Here is a 20124-nt window from a genome sequence, read left to right as displayed (position 1 = left end):
ACAAGAGAGGAACGGCAGAGGGGAGCAGCAACACAGACAGAACAGCCATGCGTCGTGACGGTATCACCCGATGCACTCGGGGGATTAATATATGTGCCAGAGATCTCGCCACTGAATGTAAGAGGAGCGAAGGGACTCTGTAAGCATGAACGGTTGCGGTGTGACAGAACACAGGGGGGGTTAGTCCGTGTGTGCTTGTCTATGCATCCATCTAGTCTCATGGCTCGCCGTGTGTTCATCCCGGCGAGAGAGGAACAGCAGGGGGAGCACGAAACATGGATAAGACAACCAAAGCATAAGCGCGGTCCCGGCGTGGGAGGTGCCAGACCGGTAACGCGCTCGGAGGAAATTCATAGCAGAGAGGCTCACCGAGCCGCTGTGCTGGACGCTATTACAACAGCGCCTGCTCTTTTAGCTTATAGCTTTATATTAAAAATATTGATCTTACCGGGCGGCCGCAGGGGAGACCTCGTCAGGCGTGTGTCCGCTGCACAGGGCTCGTACCACGGCAAGCGAAGGCTATCTTCGGTTCTCGGCCGGAAAGCGGCAGGGGAAGACGCTAGACCTGGACTCTGCTATCTTCGGTTCTCAGCCGGAAAACGGCAGGGGAAGACGCTAGGCCTGGACTCCGCTGCAGGGCTTTTGTCAACGGCGAGGTAAGGCTTCTTCTTTTTCTTCGGAGCAGCGAGAGGTTCGCGCTGAAGGAGAAAATAATGAGCTCCTGACGATTGAACCGCGCTTATATAGGGACGCGTTCCTCCCGCGCGCGGGTTCAAACGTCATTGGTCTGTACTTTGTACAGACGTTAACCAATAGGCTTCAGTCACGGAGTAAACAGGAGTTTCCCCCATAGCGTCAGCTAACTGACGCAATGCGAAGTGAACCGTATTGAAAGGGAACTCTGTATTATGTTTAAACACCCATTGACAGTAGTGGTGTCAGATCTTAGTTTACAATATATTTATTCATTCCCATTACAATGTCCCACTCATTTTCTAAATTGGCTTCATTTCAAGGTTATTCAATGCTTGCCAGAGGAGAATGACTTTTTGATAATCTTTAAGAGGATATCACACATTCTTTATCATATGTTAGTTTCAGTAAAAGCCACAGGGCGTGACCCTTCACAGCATTAAAGGACATCCTAACACACAAGAACAACCCTTCAGTCATATTAACTCCAAAAGACGGAGGACATTAAAAAAAATAGATAACAGGAGCTTAGGATGCAGTCGATTGACAGAGAAGATGTTGAGGAAACGGACATCTATGCCAATGTAGATGCTGTAAACAATGTCTGTACTAGAACAGACGACTCGGACAGCACGAAAAACCAAACTTTCCAACCCACAGGTACAGATGCTCAATTCATTATACTAATAAAAAACATTAACATTCTCAGTAATATCTAAAAGAGAATTAATCTGCATATCTGTCATTATCAGGAAGTGAAAATGTGAGGAAGAGAAGTTACAGATCAGTTACAGTGTGTTTGGTGCTGCTGTGTGTTCTTCTACTGACTGCAGTCATAGTGCTGTGTGTCCTCATCAATACAAACAATCAACAGTTTAACATCAAGACCAAAAACATCACAGAAGAGAGAGACCAGCTACTAACCAAATATACCAACATCACTGAAGAGAGAGACCAGCTACTAACCAAATACACCAAACTCACAGAAGAGAGAGACCAGTTACAGTTTAAATACATAACCATAACAAAAGAAAAGGATGATTTATTAATCAACAATAACAAACAATCAAAGAAGATAAATGAACTGTGGAGGACTCTAAATGCAGCAGGTAATCTTGAAATTCACTAAAATGTTTGCTTATAAAGTTTCATAAATCCAAACTGATTGATGGGCTAAGAGCTAAACTGGTTGTGTTAACAGATGGATGGACTTACTATCAGTCCAGTTTGTATTTAATTTCATCTGAGCAGAAGAGCTGGAGTGACAGCAGAAGATACTGTAGAGAGAGAGGAGCAGATCTGATCATCATTAACAACAGACAGGAACAAGTGAGTGAAACAAGTTTTTGTAACTGCTGTATGTGATAAGAGGTTAGTTAAAATGTGCTGTCGGTTATAATATAAATGTGCTGTGGTTTCATCATCTCAGAATTTTATTAAGAATGTTGGCATACAAAACATCTGGATTGGTTTGTCTGACAGTGCTGTTGAGGGCAGATGGAAATGGGTTGATGGCAGCACACTGATCTCTGGGTGAGGAATCACTAAATTTAACTGATTATTATCCAATAAATGATTCTCACAGTCAGTATCATATCACACAGAAAACAACACTGAAGATCTAATGATGATCTGTTGTTTCAGCTTCTGGAAGTCTGGAGAACCCAATGGCGGTAGAAAAGAGAACTGTGGTCAGTCTTATTCATCAGATTGGAATGATAAGTCATGTAATACGGCTCTAAAATGGATTTGTGAGATAAACATAAAAACATAAGATGAAATAAGCTAAAAGAAATGTTAAATATACATTTACTAGCAAAACTTTTGTTTAACAATTTCTATATTGTGATTATGCAAATAACCTTTTGTTTCACATTATTTAAATTCATCTAATTGTGTTAAATTTAATTTGTGGCATAAATGACATGTTTGGCAGCTCTGTTTCTGTGCTGTGTTTTTTTTTTTACTCAAATGTAATACTAATTAAATATTAATTCCTAACTGAGAGTCCTAAATGTTGCTTTATTGCTGATAAAAATGTTCATCAGTTCATTTGCAGCTCTTAAAGTTTTTTGTATTTGTTGAATGTCACACATTGACCACAGATGGTTTCATGTTGTTGTTTATAAAAAAGCTGAAAAAATGCAGCTGGCTGAAACATAGTGCTGTTTTATTTACAGTATATATTATATACAGTAAAATGCATTTGATGTATTACTAAGAAAAGGTGGAATTAATTTTTGCATACTGTCTTTTCCGGCGGTAATTAAGGTAGTTTTATCTGACTCCAAAAGATAAAAACTTGTTATTTGTAATAAGAATCACATATATAGACAATTGTGGAATTTGGATAAATGTTTGATTATTTTAACTCATTATTATATTGACTGGTTCAATTGGTTCTCAATTGTCAATTAAAATCCTTTCATCGCCATCCTTTCACAAACTCGATCATGCAACTAGTTAAGAGGTTCCTCAGACCTCATAATAAATGGCAGTCGATACGCCAAGATTTGACCCTGCAGTTCAAATTAAGTGGTTTGTCAGACCAAATAAATAAAAGAAAAGGCAGATGATATGCCTACTTATCCCTTATCATATATTTGCTGTAAAAAGCATAAATCTAAATTACTTGTAGTCAACAATTCAAAGTAATTCAGAATGAAGACAAACATCACAATTTATAAGCCAGGTAAGGAAATCATAATTCAATTAACAATCCAAACCAAATATGAAGTGTCCAAAGACATTTCTAAATATGGAAAATCCCCCTGAACCTTTTGCAAACTTTCCTTAAAGATCCTTAGATTATTTGTGCATGGTAAAATGTAATGGTTTAAAACTGAAATTTAAGGTGCACTGAGCTGAGAGAATGAGGAGAGGGAGAGATGGGAAACAGATGTGAGTAATCTTGATTCTTCTGTCTCACAGACATTATCTGTTCCTTTAGCAACACAAAGGACATGGGTTAGATTCCAAAGAAATCAAAGAGACTGAATACATTTCAAATAATTTAAATCAATAAAAGCGTGATTTCATTGCATGCCAAATGCATGAATTCATAATAATGCACTACAGAATGTGTCATGTCTATTTTCCTAAAATGCTGATGCATAAAAAAGGCATCATATTCTTTTGACAGTATTCTGAGATAATAAATGCTGTGCTTAAATCTGCCAGCTCACCATAAACATCCAAAAAGGGTGTCATGCAAAACAAAAATACTTTCTCCTGAATGAAATTACAGCTTTGCAGTGGTCAGGCCACCATCATGTTTGTGGCATGCACAAGGCTAACAGTACATTCACAGGAGGCGTCACTGTTAACACTTGACGGAGGGCGTGTCTTAAGCGTGGCCCTGACGCGACCATCATAGTGACAACAGCTGATCGCGGTGGACCTCAACACTTCCTCTTCTGTCCTCCGCTCTTGCATAAACCTAATTGGCTGGTATAACTAAGTTATTTGCATTGGGCGATCTGATTAGCTGATGCCTGCGTTGGTGCTAGAAAAGTTGGTAACACTTTATTTTACGACCCGCAAAGTACCGCGTAATTAAACCGAATTTACAGCGTACCTATTTGTAACAACAGAGTACCTCTACAGTACGTACTTGTAGTTATAAGGGAATAATATTTTAAGTTTGGGGTAATAAGGGGGTAAGAATATATGGAAAATTATTCTCTAAGTATTTCATAACTACAGGGTACCTATTGTAATATTACGTGGTATGTATGACTTACGTCTATGGGTAATATGGTCTATGTGTAATATGTTTTTTTTTTTCATATTTGCTACTTACCTGATGAAGTGTTTTGTATAGCCTACAGTTGATGTCTACAAGCCACGTCGGCAAATAAAATATAACACACAATAAAGATAATAGCAACTTGTACCTCTTTGATCTGTATATGTATACAGGAGTTACCAGGTAACTCTTATATTTGCGGGCTGTAAATTGAAGTGGGGCTTATTCCCCGATTGTTCTGTGTATGTACCAGGTAACTCTTATATTTGCGGGCTGTAAATTGAAGTGGGGCTTATTCCCCGCTTGTTCTGTGTATGTACCAGGTAACTCTCATATTTGCGGGCTGTAAACTAAAGTGGTGCTTTGTTCACCTCTTGTTAATAAATGTTATAGGGTAAATACCATAAACATACAGAATATTGTTATTTTTATTTTAAAACAACTTATTTCAAAACATCTTTAAAACACTATAATTAAGCCAACACTTAATGTTTATTATCACATAACTTTTATTTAAAATAAAAAGTCATGACAATTTTTCATTGTTTTTGCGGCTTGGCTTCCTCTGTTGGTGTTCTTGTCCACTCGGATGATGAGTTGATGTCGTCTCACAAATGCTGTTCTGCATTACATATAAAAAACATAAATGAAAGCCTTCAGTAAATGTTTCTTCACTGTGCCTTGACAGAAACAGAGTTTTCTAAGCCAGTTACGTTTATAAATTTTAGGCTTACTTATGTGCTAGCTAACCTGCTACCGTTAGCTAGCTAGCAACTTTCTTGAAAAACATTGTTTGAAATGCTTCATGTATTAACAAAACCAGTCACCTTATCCAGCATGCGGATCCTGCTAACATCACTCGCAGCCGTACTCCACAGTGTAGAACGTTTTTAAAACCTCTTAAAGAAATTTCACCTCAGGATCGCGTTCCAGCAAACCTCCTGCAGACGACCGCGCGCTCTACACCTGCGCAGTAGTCTACGCATGTAGTCGTCTTTTGCTTTAGCGGGAGCTGATATCTGCTGTTGTTTCATTCTGGTTTGCTATTGCATAAATTATATTTGGCTAAAATACTTGTGTTTACAGTAAATAAATTGCAAAGCACCACTTCAAATATGTCCGCAAATGTAGGAGTTTCCTGGTAAATAGGGAATGCTATTTTTATTGTACTTACCTTAAAAAAAAGATAACCACATTAAATCAGCTTGACTTTTGTTATTAAAAGCAAGTAATATAGGCTACTAAAATAAAAGTGATATGCTGTTATATTTATTTGCCGATGTGGCTCGTAGACATTGACTGTATACAACATTCAGTAGTCAATATGAAAAATTCACAATAAAAAATAAATAAAACATAATTTCCCCATAGACTTGACTAAGTCATACACACGTAATATTACAATAGGTACCCTGTTGTTATAAAATACTTAGAGTATAAATAATTTATAATTCTTCATATTCTTACCCCCTTATTACCCCAAACTTAAAATATTATTCCCTTATACCTACAGGTTACCTACCCTGTTGTTACAAATAGGTACGCTGTAAATTCGGTTTAATTACGCGGTACTTTGCGGGTCGTAAAATAAAGTGTTACCGAAAAGTTTTCAACTTCTGCTGCGAGCAACGCCTGTGATGCAGACAAATCTACAATTCAGTTCGGCAATGCATGACAACACCCATTCAAAATAAAGAGAAGCGTTATCGCTGATGCCCCGTGTGAATGTACTGTATTGACAGTAGTGATGTCACATCTTAGTTTACAATATATTTATTCATTACCATTAAAATGTCCCACTCATTCTCTGCATAGGCTTCATTTCAAGCTTATTCAATGCTTTCCAGAGGAGAATGACTTTTTGATCAACTTTAAGAGGATGTCACACATTCTTTATCATATGTTAGTTTCAGTAAAAGCTTCAGGGCGTGACCCTTCACAGCAGCAAAGGCCATCTTAACACACAAGAACAACCCTTCAGTCATATTAACTCCAAAAGACTGAGGACATCAACAAATTTTTTCAATAACAGGACCTTTTCTAGGATGCAGTCGTTTGACAGAGAATATGATGAGGAGACGGGCATCTATGCCAATGTAGAAACTATAAACAATGTGTGTAGAAGAACAGATGACTCGGACAGCACGAGAAACCAAACGTTCCAACACACAGGTACAGACGCTCAATTCATTATAATAATAAACATTAACATTCTCAGTATTAACTGAAAGTAGATTAATCTGCATATCTGTCATTATCAGAAAGGGAAAATGTGAAGAAGAAAAAGAACAGATCAGTTATAGTGTATGTGGCGCTGCTGTGTGTTCTTCTACTGACTGCAGTCATAGTGCTGTGTGTCCTGATCTATACAAACAATCAACAGTTTAACATCAAGACCAAAAACCTCACAGAAGAGAGAGACCAACTACTAACCAAATATATCAACATCACGGAGGAGAGAGACCAGCTACTGTTTAAATACAATAACATGACAAAAGAAAAGGATGAATTATTAATCAACAATAACAAGCAATCAGAGAAGATAAATGAAATTTGGAAGACTCTAAACACATCAGGTAATCTTGAAATTCACTAAAATGTTTGCTTATAAAGTTTCATATATCCAGACTGATTGGACTAAGAGCTAAACTGGTTGTGTTTACAGATGGATGGATTTACTATCAGTCCAGTTTTTACTACATTTCATCTGAGGTGAAGAACTGGAATGAGAGCAGAAGATACTGTAGAGAGAGAGGAGCAGATCTGATCATCATTAACAACAAAGAGGAACAAGTGAGTGAAACAAGTTTTGTATCTGCTGCTGGTGATGGAGGTCAGTAAAATAAATAAATAAATAAATAAATAAATAATGTCTCGGTTACGGATGTAACCCTCGTTCCCTGAAGGAGCGAACAGAGATGTCACGTCCCAATTCGTCAGTCTCAATGTGATGTCGTAGTGACCGACTGAAAAGCAACTGCTGTTTGTTATACAAATGTGTTATTTTTTTATTCTCAGAATTTTATTCAGAATAATTATGGTAATGACAAACACTGGATTGGTCTGACTGACACTGAGGTAGAGGGCAGATGGAAATGGGTTGATGGCAGCACACTGACCTCTGGGTAAGACATCACTAAGTGTAACTGATTATTATCATATAAATGATTATCACAGTCAGTATCATATTACACAAAAAACAACACTGAATATCTAATGATGATCTGTTGTTTCAGCTTCTGGAAGTCTGGAGACCCCAACAATCTGGGAGGTAAAGAAGACTGTGTTGAGACTGAGTCAAAAGGGTGGGCTGATTTTCCGTGTACTGATCGTTTTAAATGGATTTGTGAGAAAAAGATTTTAAAATGAGTTGTAAAATGAGATAGATGGTCATTCAGTAAACTGTGAACACCAGGACCTTCAAGTCATTTTAGAATATAGGCTTAAAATCTAATTAATATACAGTACATGCCAGTATAATCCTATATCTTTCACAGCAAAACCTCATTTTAAATATTTAAGTTGTGTGTGTGTGTGATGTTAAACATATGGAGAAAGTTGTGATCATTGAAAATGTAAATGTATGAAAATATTATTTTACTATATTCACTATATATTAACTAATTATTGTCTACTTATGTGCTATTCTGGGTTGGTTTATGGTTAAGGTTTTTCATATTTTGAGTGATTTTTTTCTTTTACAGTGTAGTTGTGATTGATTGGGTGTCTGTTGTATTAATAAACACATTGGGGTGGTTTCCCAGACAGGGTTTAGATTAATCCAGAACTAGGCCTTGGTTATATTAGGACATTTACGGTAAGTAGTTTTTACAAACAAACCTTACAAAAAACAATACAAATATGCATCTTGAGACGAAACAATGGCACTGATATATGTTAAGAGATGTAAGTAGCCTACAATATGTTTTTTAAATTAAGCCAGCTCAAACATGCAGTTTAGTCTGGGACTTGGATAAGCCCTCTCCAGGAAACCACCTATAATGTATATGCAAGCATTAGCTGTGAGGTTTAAAGATGTAGTTTTTCAATCACAAAAGTGGGCGGTTACACTGAAGTCTTAAAAGAGAAACACACTTTTGAAGACACACCCAAAAACAACACATTTTTACTCACACCTAAAAGTGGTAATTTTGACATATTATAATATATTATCTATATGGTATAATGAGCTAAAACGTCATATACGTAGTCTGGGGACACCAAAGATATATATATTTTTTCATTGTATAAAAGCCTTGTGAAATGTCCCATTTAAGTCAAATGTATTAGCAAAATGTGTTTAATCATTGCGATATTGTGATTATGCAAATAAGCTTTCAGTGGACATGATTCTAATAAAGAAACTTTTTTTGTAAATGTGTTAATAATGTGATTGTATTTAGTTGTTGAGTAACATAAACAATTATAAAATGCTTGGTGTGGCCAAACATTGGATGAGGTTGGATGGTATAACCCCCCTAACTAGATATCTTTCTTTTAGAGATTGTTATAATCCCTACTGATTTAAATCACAAACAAACTCTCCCAAAATTTTCACATCTCAGACTTATCTGACAATCCCTGTTACATTGTAACGATTTTGCAGATATTTTCAACTGTTTGAATTTATTTGAACCCTTTAACCCCTTCTTTTGACAGTATTCTGAGATAACACTGCTTAAATCTGCCAGCTCACCATAAAAATGCAAATAGGATGTCATGGGAAACAAAATTACTTTCTCCTGATTTGAATTACAGCTTTGCAATGGTCAGGCCACCATCATGTTTGTGGCATGCACAAGGTTAACAGTACATTCACAGGAGGAGTCACTGTTAACACTTGACAGAAGCCGTGTCTTAAGCGTGGCCCTGAAGTGATCATCATAGTGACAACAGCCAATCACAGTGGACCTCAACACATTTAACTTCTGCTGCGAGCAACTTCAGTGACGTGACGCAGGCGGATCTACAATTCAGTTCAGCAATGCATGACAACACCCATTCAAAATAAAGAGAAGTGTTAACGCTGATGCCCGTGTGAATGTACTGTAAAATATCACTATACTCAACACTTAGGCATCATCTCTCCATCTGTATTATGTCATGTTGCTTGCCATTAAACTTACTTTAGTCATTTTTTCATTGGTATAATGCACATTACTTGTGTATTTGGTGTAATACAATGTGTTCATGTGGTTTATGGTTTAAAAACGCATTATTTTCCACACACCGTACATTATTGTAGCCCATCTATAAAGTGTTGATTTGTAAAAAGCTCATTGTTCTGAGAAAGTGAGGTGTTATCCGATTGGACAAATATCCAGTGCGTTGTGATGGGCCAAATACCTCCATTGCGTAAACGGAAATGAGACGCTCCTTACCATGTTTGAAAGATGAGCTCTCAAAGCAATAGTGAAAGCCAGGATATACAATCGTCTTTAATTCCATAATCAATACAAACCTGAATCTGACCCAGGAAATGTAGATGACCAAGTTGATCAATCAACTTTACCAGCGTGACGTGAGCAGAACTTAAAAGATTGGTAAGCTAAGGCTACTAAAACATAAAACCATGTCTGCATTAGTGATCTTAGAAACGACAAACAACCTATGCTACTCTACACTGCTCAAAAATCGCATTTGAATCGTCAGTTGAAAATGATTTAAAAATGAAAACATAGGCTACGTACAAGATGTGAATCAGAAAAATGTGCTTGGAAAGTTGTAATTTCTCCACTTTTTAGACAAAGCCTTTGTGTACATCCAGCCTTGTACTTCACCCATGTTCAGAAAGGAAGTTATTCTTCCCTAAAAGGTGAATGACTTTTCCTAACAGGAAACATGATATCACACATTCTTGATCGCAGTATTAAAGTTTCAGTAAAAGCTCCAGGGCAGAACTCTTCACAGCAGCGAAGGACATCTTAACACACAAGAACAACCTCCAGTCATATTAACTAAATAATTTTAAGGGTAGTAGTTTTTCTAGGATGAAGTCGTTTGACAGAGAAGATACTTATATGATGAACATACCTAGCAATGATGATGATTTTAACAGCCACAATGACTTTAGAAGAACAGACGATTTGGACACCATGAGAAGCCAAAAGTTCCAACACACAGGTACAGACGCTCAATTCATTATAATAATAAACATTTTCAGTAATAACTGAAAGAAGATACATCTGTGTATCTTTCATTATCAGGAAGGGAGCGTGTGAGGAAGAGATGTTACAGATCAGTTACAGTGTGTTTGGTGCTGCAATTTGTTCTTCTACTGACTGCAGTCATAGCGCTGAGTGTCTTGATCAATATAAACAATCAACAGTGTCACATCAAGAAGAAAAACCTCACTGAAGAGAGAGACCAGCTACTAACCAAATATACCAACATCACAGAAGAGAGAGACCAGCTACTAACCAACAATACCAATCTCAGAGAAGAGAGAGACCAGCTACTAACCAAATATACCAACATCACAGAAGAGAGAGACCTGCTACTAACCAACAATACCAACATCAGAGAAGAGAGAGACCAGCTACTAACTAGGGATGGCGAAAACTAAAAATTTTCTTGACCGACCACCGAGCCTCATTAGCCGGTTGAAACCGGTTAACCGATTCGTTATAATATGCTATGCTGTTTGAAATAACAGCCATTTCGAGCCGCGCCTGCAATTTCGCCACTCTGTCTCTCTATCGCTCTGCCTCGCGCTTACACACTGCCCTGGCGCCGCCCTTCTTCCACTCACGTCACTTTTTTTAAATTCCCTACAGCGCGAAACATGAGTGAAACATGAAACATACGTCCCGCAAACGCGGCGCCGAGGAGCTTGTATGTAATCGGAGGACAAATGGCTCCTTAGTTTCGAAATGGTTTGGGTACAAAGTGATCGCGTTAAAATTAAAGGCGTTTATCTAGCGTTAAAAGCTCATTTGAAACATTGCCGCGGCTCATTTAAGAAAATGACAGCTCCAACGCCGCTTTAGCTTGAGGTGCTAACAATAATAAAGAAAGATGATGATTATCATCACCTTATCTGTTACCACTGAAATGTCGATGTAATGTATTTCCAAAACTAAGCACATCTTATGCAGAATGTTACCTAATACACAATAAAACCAATTGATAAAACAGGCACATTCAGAATGCGTAAAACACGCACTGGCCAAGCCAGGTCTAACTCACTGTGTGCCTTCTAATAACGGACAGAACAAATGTTTTGTATAATTAATATTATTTTTTATTTTTCAAAAAGACAAGTTTCAACTTCTGTTAAGGGAAACATCTCCTAAACAATAACAGACAGTGACCAACATGGCCTACAGCTATTCTTAAGAATAACATTATAAAAACAAAAAACAATTTTAATATGAACAAGAATACAAATAAAAATTATTAAAACATAACACAATGGTTTGGCCATTTTTTGGAAAATAAATTAACGAAAAAAAAGTTAAATAGAGAATACCGTGGAATACAAAATAGACTTTAATGAATGCGTAAAAGACGCTTTAACTTATTTTTCTCAGGTGTCAAGGGTTAGGCCCCAACCACTCTTACATAACAGAAAATATTGGCCTACCTCACTCCGAATCAGTCACTTATTTTTATTCAAAAACACAAGCATGTCTACGTGCTCTGGGGTCAAGCGGGTACGCAGCCGATTAACCACAAGGCCCGCAGCGGAGAAAACCCTCTCTGATGGAACAGAAGTCCCGGGGATGCAAAGGTAGCGCTGCGCCAATATTGCCAGTCTGGGAAAGCGCGTCTGGTTTGCCCTCCACCAATCCAGCGGATTGCTTTCTAGAGAGGGGCGACTATCTTTCACATACGTATCCACTTCCAACTGTGGATCCGTGGCATCGGCAGCGCTGTAATCATCTCCCAGTAGTAGACTCATTGCACTCTCCTTGTGGCTGGCTCCACTGGATGGACCCGCGGTCACAGCAACATCATCATCTCCTCCTGCAGCACCAGGCTCTTCTTCATCACCCATGTCCTCCTCAATAGCATGCTCCACGTCAGCACAGAGTTCCTTTAGTTTATCAAGCACTGCCTTTTGTTTTTCTCTTGATAAAAACGGGAGGTGTTTATGTCGAGGGTCCAGTGCAGAGGCGATCATCGCAGGCATCGCAACCAAGCGTTCGTAGTAGTCAACCTGTGACGAACAATTACAGATAAATTAATGTCTATAATTAATTAATTCGTAACACTTGACATTTCGAATTGTAGCCTATATAACGCCCAATTGACCTATAGCTTGTGATGGGCAGTAACGCATTAGCTCAAAGCGCGCAATGCAATACTCTGCTGATGTGAGCCGCGAAAAAGCCCTTGTCTGTTCTTAAAAGAATGCAGCAAAGATATTTAATGCGAATGTATGAGGCATATAGGCCTACGCTGAGTTTTATTAATTTATAATAAGGTGCTCTAGTTAACAATGCAATGCAAGTAAACGCGCCGTCCCGGCGCCTCCATGTCACGGTTATTATATTGTCTGCTATATTTGCTTTTTGTTTATTAAATACATGCAATTGGTCGATGAAACATTTATTAAAATGAAGATACAATTTATACAAAACGAAATTCACTTTAAAGAAAGGCTTTCTACAAAGCAAATCTTAATTAAGTGATGAAAATCATGTCTGACGATTTACAAAATCAAAACTTAATCTGCGCTTTATTTACAAGACGTAAATGTTAATAATTTGGAATACAATCAGGAGAGAGTTTCATTTTAATTATTTAATTGCTGTATTTTATTTACTATTCGATTGAAATATTTAAAAATATATATTTTATTTATATGCTGTGCAGAAAATAGGTTTAAATGTTCAGCAATTTTCTTCAAGTCTGAGACTGTTGCGTTTAATAAAATTTTTGCTTGATGCAATGTGAATAAAACTAAAATATTAAAACTAATAAAACAAGTTTTTAAAAAAGTGTTTCATTTGATTCAATTTTCGATGATGGAAAATTGAATATGCAGAAATAATAGAAGGTCTATTGCTTTATAGCGTATTCAGGTCGTGCATCATGTTTTTGAAAAGTAACTTAGTAAAACAACTAAATAAAGGAATTAATCAGTAAATAATTACTATTTCCAAGTAAGTTGACCAACACTGAACCTGACTATGTGTATTGATTAATTAATTAATTATATATATATATATATATATATATATATATATATATATATATATATATATATATATATATATATATATATATATATATATAATAAAACGATACTCCTAAAGACAAAATTATAACCTACCTCCATGCGTTCACTTAATGACTGTCGAACCGTGGCCTTGAACTCCGCTACCCGAGGCCTGTCATCGGTAGCGATGGCCATGTGCTTATTAATGATGCTGAAGGTGATGGGATAGATGTGGGAGATCGACACGGTCTTCTCAGAAGACATGATAGTGGTTGCGCATTTTAGGGTTTCCAGGACAGGTTTAAGATCAGCCATTATTGCCCAGTATTCGTCCTTGATCTCGAGAATTCTGGCATCCTGCAGCTTTGTGACGTTACGGTCGGACAAGACCGCTGTCACTGCCCATCGCTGTTCGAGAAGCCTCTCGAACATGTCGAACACAGAATTCCATCTAGTTTTGCAGGATTGGACGAGCTTGTGTTTGGGGAGCTGCATCTGTTCTTGTTTTTCCTGGAGTGCTTTGCACGCTACAGTGCTGTGATTGAAATGGCAAACTAGTTTGCCGGCTGCAGATATTACTTTATACACAAACAGCTTAAATGCGTCATTGATCGCCAGTTGTAGTGTATGGGCGAAACACGCAACTGATACCCAGTCCACCCTTTCAGGAATGTTGGCAGCCACTATGTTGCTCGCGTTGTCGTGGACACATGCGACCACTTTCCCTGTCATACCCCAGGCATCTACCGCTTCGTTAAGTGTTGCAGCCAGATTGTCGGCGGTGTGTCTGCCTGGCATACTTTTTGTGAGGAGTACTGCTGATTTAACCTGCCAGACCTTGTCAATCCAGTGGCAGGTGACTGTCACATAACTCTCTGTGGTTAGTGCTGTCCAGCAGTCCGTCGTGATGGCTACACATCTGGCACCATACAGGCGTGCTTTTAGCTCAAACTTTTTCTTGACAAAACGCTCTTCAATGCGTGTGGTTATGGTCTGTCGAGACGGGACTGTGTAGTTGGGTTCAAGAAATTGCAGAATCTCTAGAAAGCCCTCACCGCTTACAAAGTCAAGGGGCAGCATGTCTTTTTCGATCATTCCGCATATCTTTTGGGTAATAATCTCTGAGCGCTGTTTGTCACATTTCCTACCAGCTAACATAGATGACACGGTAGGTTGGCTTTGGCTAGCTTTCTCACCCGAAGAGGCTTGCGGGTGTCGCGTCTTCAGGTGATACATCATAGATGATGTGCTACTACTGTATTTAAGCATTGTATCACACAAGTTGCAACTTACATCCGTGTCATTCTTTTTGGTGAAATGATCCCACACACTACTTTTCTTTGCGCGCTTCATCCTGTCGTCTCGAGTGTCGCAAACCTTGTGAGCGCGCAAACCCACGCTGTGTGACCTCGCGCCAGAACCCGAACGCAGTGACCTCGCGCCAAATGTTTTATTGGTTTATAAGTACAAACAGACGAGTTTAAAAAAAAATTAGTGTGAGGGATTTGTTCACTTCACACAAAAATATCCTGGAAATGGGAATGAGATGGCTAACTGTAGTAGCGTTTAGTCATTGTCTATAATAGCCTGTTTTAAATTTTTTTAAAAACTGTTTTTTTTTAACCGACAACCGGCAGCTTTGACCGGTTAACGTTAATACGGTCAACCATCGGTCAAACGGTCATCGGTTAACATCCCTACTACTAACCAAATATACCAACATCACAGCAGAGAGAGACCAGCTACTAACCAAATATACCAACATCAGAGAAGAGAGAGACCAGCTACTAACCAAATATACCAACATCACAGAAGAGAGAGACCAGCTACTAACCAAATATACCAACATCACAGCAGAGAGAGACCAGCTACTAACCAAATATACCAACATCAGAGAAGAGAGAGACCAGCTACTAACCAAATATACCAACATCACAGCAGAGAGAGACCAGCTACTAACCAAATATACCAACATCAGAGAAGAGAGAGACCAGCTACTAACCAAATATACCAACATCACAGCAGAGAGAGACCAGCTACTAACCAAATATACCAACATCAGAGAAGAGAGAGACCAGCTACTAACCAAATATACCAACATCACAGCAGAGAGAGACCAGCTACTAACCAAATATACCAACATCAGAGAAGAGAGAGACCAGCTACTAACCAAATATACCAACATCACAGAAGTGAGAGACCAGCTACTAACCAAATATACCAACATCAGAGAAGAGAGAGACCAGCTACTAACCAAATATACCAACATCACAGAAGAGAGAGACCAGCTACTAACCAAATATACCAACATCACAGAAGAGAGAGACCAGCTACTGTTTAAATACAATAACATGGCAAAAGAAAATGATGAATTATTAATCAAGAATAACAAACAAACAGCAAAGATAAATGAATTGTGCAAAACTCTAAACGGTAATCTTAAAATTCACTAAAATGTTTGCTTTTAAAGTTTCATAAATCCAAACTGATTGGACTAAGAGCTAAACTGGTTGTTTTTACAGCTGGATGGATTTACTATCAGTCCAGTTTGTACTTCATTTCATCTGAGAAGAAGAGCTGGAGTGACAGCAGAAGATACTGTAGAGAGAGAGGAGCAGACCTGATCATCATTAACAACAAAGAGGAACAAGTGAGTGAAACAAGTTTTGTAGATGCAGAGGTCAGTAAAACAAATACTGCTGTCTTCTAAATGTGTTATTTTATATTCTCAGGATTTTATTAAGAACAAATATGGTAGGCTAATGACAAACACTGGATTGGTTTGTCTGACAGTGATGAGGAGGGCAGATGGAAATGGGTTGATGGCAGCACGCTGACCACTAGGTGAGAAATCACAAAATGTAACTGATTATTATTCAATAAATGATTTTCACAGTCAGTTTCATATCACACAGCAAACAACACTGAAGATCTAATGATGATCTGTTGTTTCAGCTTCTGGAAGTCTGGAGAACCCAATAATAATATAACAAGTGATGAAGACTGTGTTGTGTTTGAGTCAACAGGGTGGGGTGATTACTCATGTACTCATAAATATAAATGGATTTGTGAGAGAACGATTTTAAAATGAGTTGTTTAATAAGACGTTTTTTTAGACTTTCTGAGTAGTCTTAAATTCCAGTGTTAACGTGAATTTACTCCGTTTTCATCCCACAGTCCAAAAACATGCCAGATTGACTGACGTATGTATAGATAAACCTGTGTGGATTAATTTGGGTGTCTGTGTTTGTGTGTGTTTATAAACTTGTGTGGAATGAAGTCAAGAATAAATATATTGTTTTTCACGCAATATATTCGAATAAATAAAAGTTATCAGTAAAGTTGATTGTATTTAATTGTGTATTTTTTTGTGTGTTTGTGCTAGTCTTAAAGTTCTGCATAATTAAGGGCGTGGCCACTTGAGTGACGGTTGAACAGCCACTGCAGTCACTAGAGTAGAGCTAGGCTTGCTTGGTTTCAGCAACCAGTTACCTCAGCTTCACCCACGTCCCGCCATTTTACCAATTTTCGGATATCCGCGAGTGATGCGGCTGTTCAAGGTAACTCAAGTGGCCACGCCCTTAATTATGCAAAACATAATATAAGGCTTAATGTAATTTAAACAGAGGAGTTACAAAAAAATCCCCCCCCCCACAGTTGTCATGAAGGGCAAACTTAGCTATACAGACCAAAAACAATTTTTGTACCAGGCTGTAAACATATTATTTTCTGCTGTAAAGTTGGCCATTTTAACATGGAGGTCTATGGGAATTGACTCCTTTTCGGAGCCAGCCTCTAGCGGCCAGTCGATGAATTACAGTTTAAATCACTTCCGTATTGGCTTCATCGGAGAGATCGGAAAGTTGCCCCTCGGCAGTGACGCGCGGCCAAGAAAGCGACGTCAGAAACTGTACTTTAAGCTTCAAAAACGATCTTCAGAAACCTATGGGTGATGTCATGGGTGATGTCACACTACGTCCATCTTTTTTTACAGTTTATGGTCGATTCACAGAAATATCACAGATATAAAGTTAAATGAATGATCATACAATAACTATCATACAGTATGTAATCTAAATGTAAGCAACTTTTTTCTCCAAAGTTTTTTATTGATATTTATATTATAAATCACATGCAACAATCCCCCAACCCTCACCATCAAGTAGCTAGCGTAGCGTTCATACTGTCCATTAATTCAGATAGAAAAACGGAGCATCAACAAACAACCTCCAGCCATAAAAGAATATAAATGCACTTACACTTAGAAGGAAAAAAATAATAAAATAATAATAATAGGAAAAAAAGAGAAAAAAGCAATAAAAGGGCGTTATTTAATCAGACCTGTTAACATAGTCAATAAAAGGGTGCCACAACTTGACAAATTGTTTTTCTGACCCTTATGAACTTAATGAATGCCCTTTTTTTTTTCAGGGAGAGACAAGACATCATATCCCTAATCCATTGAGTTTGTGTGGGTGGGAGGGGATCTTTCCACAAGCTACTTTTTTGTACTTGTTAGATGTCACATGATCTCAAAATTCCCACATTGACTACAGATGGCATCACTGGGTGGTTTTTACCGTTATTACAACAGAACTCTGATTCGGGATTTCCCATCAAGGTCATTTAAAGGACTGGTTAAATGTCTTATAAAGTGTAGCATATTCTTTTGACATGTAAAGTTATGGTGCTCGCATAGAAAAAGTTGATTTGAGTCTAATCACATCTTTACCCTCCTCCTGTAATTTCCTGCCTGCTCTTTACTGTATTTATCTAATAAATAAAAGGCAATTAATAAAAAAAAGCAAATTAAACATTAGTTTTATGTTTTTGTTACACATTAGTAGTTACACAATAAACAGATCTTGGTCTTCACACTTTCCGTTTCCTTGCGTCATTCTCATCAGTGTAAAAACAGAAGACAGAGAAGAACAGAGAAATACACAGGAAGAACTTTAGCACATATTCACTGTGTTTGAGGGTAAAAGAGCTGCAATGTCTGACAATATTTATCACAATGTGCTCAATACTGAGATTCAAGGAACAGACAGAATGGAGATGATGGTGGTCATCTATGAGAGTGGAGATGACTTACAGACACAGACAGACTCAAATACAAACAGACAACAACCAATTCAGTCTACAGGTAATGAATTTCATTTATTTGCCTAAAAATAAATAAAACAATGACCAAATTTTGTAATCTGTCATCTTCAGGAAGTGAGCGTGTGATGAAGAGAAGTTACAGATCAGTTACAGTATGTTTGGCGCTGCTGTGTGTTCTTCTACTGACTGCAGTCATAGTGCTGTGTGTCCTCATCAATACAAACAATCAACAGTTTAACATCAAGACCAAAAACCTCACAGAAGAGAGAGATGAATTAATGGCCAAAAACAAAAATATTACTAAACTAAGTGAACAGTTGAATCAGAAGATAAATGGACTGTGGACACATCTTCATGGTAATGTTGAACTACAACTAAAACACAAAAAAACTGGTCAGAAAAAATACTGTAGAAGTTGAACTGTTTGTGTTTACAGATGGATGGATTTACTATCAATCCAGTTTGTACTTAATTTCATCTGAGAAGAAGAGCTGGACTGAGAGCAGAAGATACTGTAGAGAGAGAGGAGCAGATCTGATCATCATTAACAACAAAGAGGAACAAGTGAGTGAAACAAGTTCTGTAGCTGCTGTCGCTGTTAATTATTATTATTGTAGGAGGTCAGTCAAAAACTGTTATAAGTTATAAAATAAATGTGATTTCATCATCTCAGGATTTTATTAAGAAGGAAGGTGGGAGCGAACTCTGGATTGGTTTGTCTGACAGTGATGAGGAGGGCAAATGGAAATGGGTTGATAACAGCACACTGACCACTAGGTGAGAAATCACTAAATTTAACTGATTATTATCCAATAAATGATTCTCACAGTCAGTATCATATCACACAGAAAACAGCACTGAAGATCTAATGATGATCTGTTGTTTCAGCTTCTGGGGGTATAAAGAACCCAATGGTGGTACAGCAGAGAACTGTGTTGAGTTATATTCATCAGTGTGGTATGATGTCTCATGTAATACGGCTCTAAAATGTATTTGTAAGAGAAGAAGAGATGAATTATGAATTACACAGTTTAACAAGTCGCATACCTTGTGACAAATTTATGAATGTTAACTGTATGTGGGTCTTGTTTTTTTCCCCCGTAATAATATTTTGCTATTTTAACATGTTAACAAAGCATTGTGACGCACTTTTTACAAGTAAACAGACAAGATTTGCTTCAAGTGAAACTAATTTATTAACACTACTTCACTTGCTTGCTGACTGGAAAATATTAGAGCAGTTAACAAAACTTTTGTGCTAAGATTTCTACCTCGAAAAATGGTGTTAAAAAAGATTCTTTCTTTTTGGCCAAAAGAAAAGTTTTATGGGTAAGACAGCTCAACGTTACTGGTCTCAGTCTCACTCCTGTTTATTCATTATCAATTCTTGTGATGTTCACTGTGCTTGCCG

General features: G+C 37.7%; 4 protein-coding genes and 1 long non-coding RNA gene across 7 annotated transcripts in view; 2 read left to right on the top strand and 3 right to left on the bottom strand.

Annotated features, from left to right (window-relative positions):
- cadm2a (cell adhesion molecule 2a) overlaps positions 1-20124 on the bottom strand; it is a 679060-nt gene that overhangs the window by 234179 nt on the left and 424757 nt on the right. The window lies entirely within an intron of this gene.
- On the top strand, positions 1207-10798 carry LOC135779440 (uncharacterized). Its single transcript, XM_073815968.1, has 6 exons — positions 1207-1353; positions 1446-1698; positions 1872-2022; positions 7460-7566; positions 7678-7746; positions 10648-10798. The coding sequence occupies exons 1-6, from the start codon at positions 1227-1229 to the stop codon at positions 10796-10798; spliced, it is 858 nt and encodes a 285-aa protein (XP_073672069.1). The 5' UTR covers positions 1207-1226.
- On the bottom strand, positions 4805-5482 carry LOC141282909 (uncharacterized). Its single transcript, XR_012337784.1, has 2 exons — positions 5269-5482; positions 4805-5063 (listed from the first exon to the last, which is right to left on the bottom strand). It is a non-coding gene; the product is annotated as an uncharacterized lncRNA (long non-coding RNA).
- Positions 12042-15199, bottom strand: LOC141282886 (E3 SUMO-protein ligase ZBED1-like). Its single transcript, XM_073815967.1, has 2 exons — positions 13722-15199; positions 12042-12602 (listed from the first exon to the last, which is right to left on the bottom strand). Exons 1-2 carry the CDS (start codon positions 14958-14960, stop codon positions 12042-12044), a joined length of 1800 nt encoding a protein of 599 aa, XP_073672068.1. The 5' UTR covers positions 14961-15199.
- LOC135779441 (uncharacterized) lies at positions 15154-16317 on the top strand. Its single transcript, XM_065290153.2, has 3 exons — positions 15154-15163; positions 15462-15942; positions 16107-16317. Exons 1-3 carry the CDS (start codon positions 15154-15156, stop codon positions 16315-16317), a joined length of 702 nt encoding a protein of 233 aa, XP_065146225.2.

This window comes from Paramisgurnus dabryanus, chromosome 10, assembly GCF_030506205.2.
Source record: "Paramisgurnus dabryanus chromosome 10, PD_genome_1.1, whole genome shotgun sequence".
NCBI lineage: Eukaryota > Metazoa > Chordata > Actinopteri > Cypriniformes > Cobitidae > Paramisgurnus > Paramisgurnus dabryanus.
The sequence above is the reverse complement of the archived record's forward strand: the minus strand, read 5'-3'. Positions and strand labels throughout refer to the sequence as shown.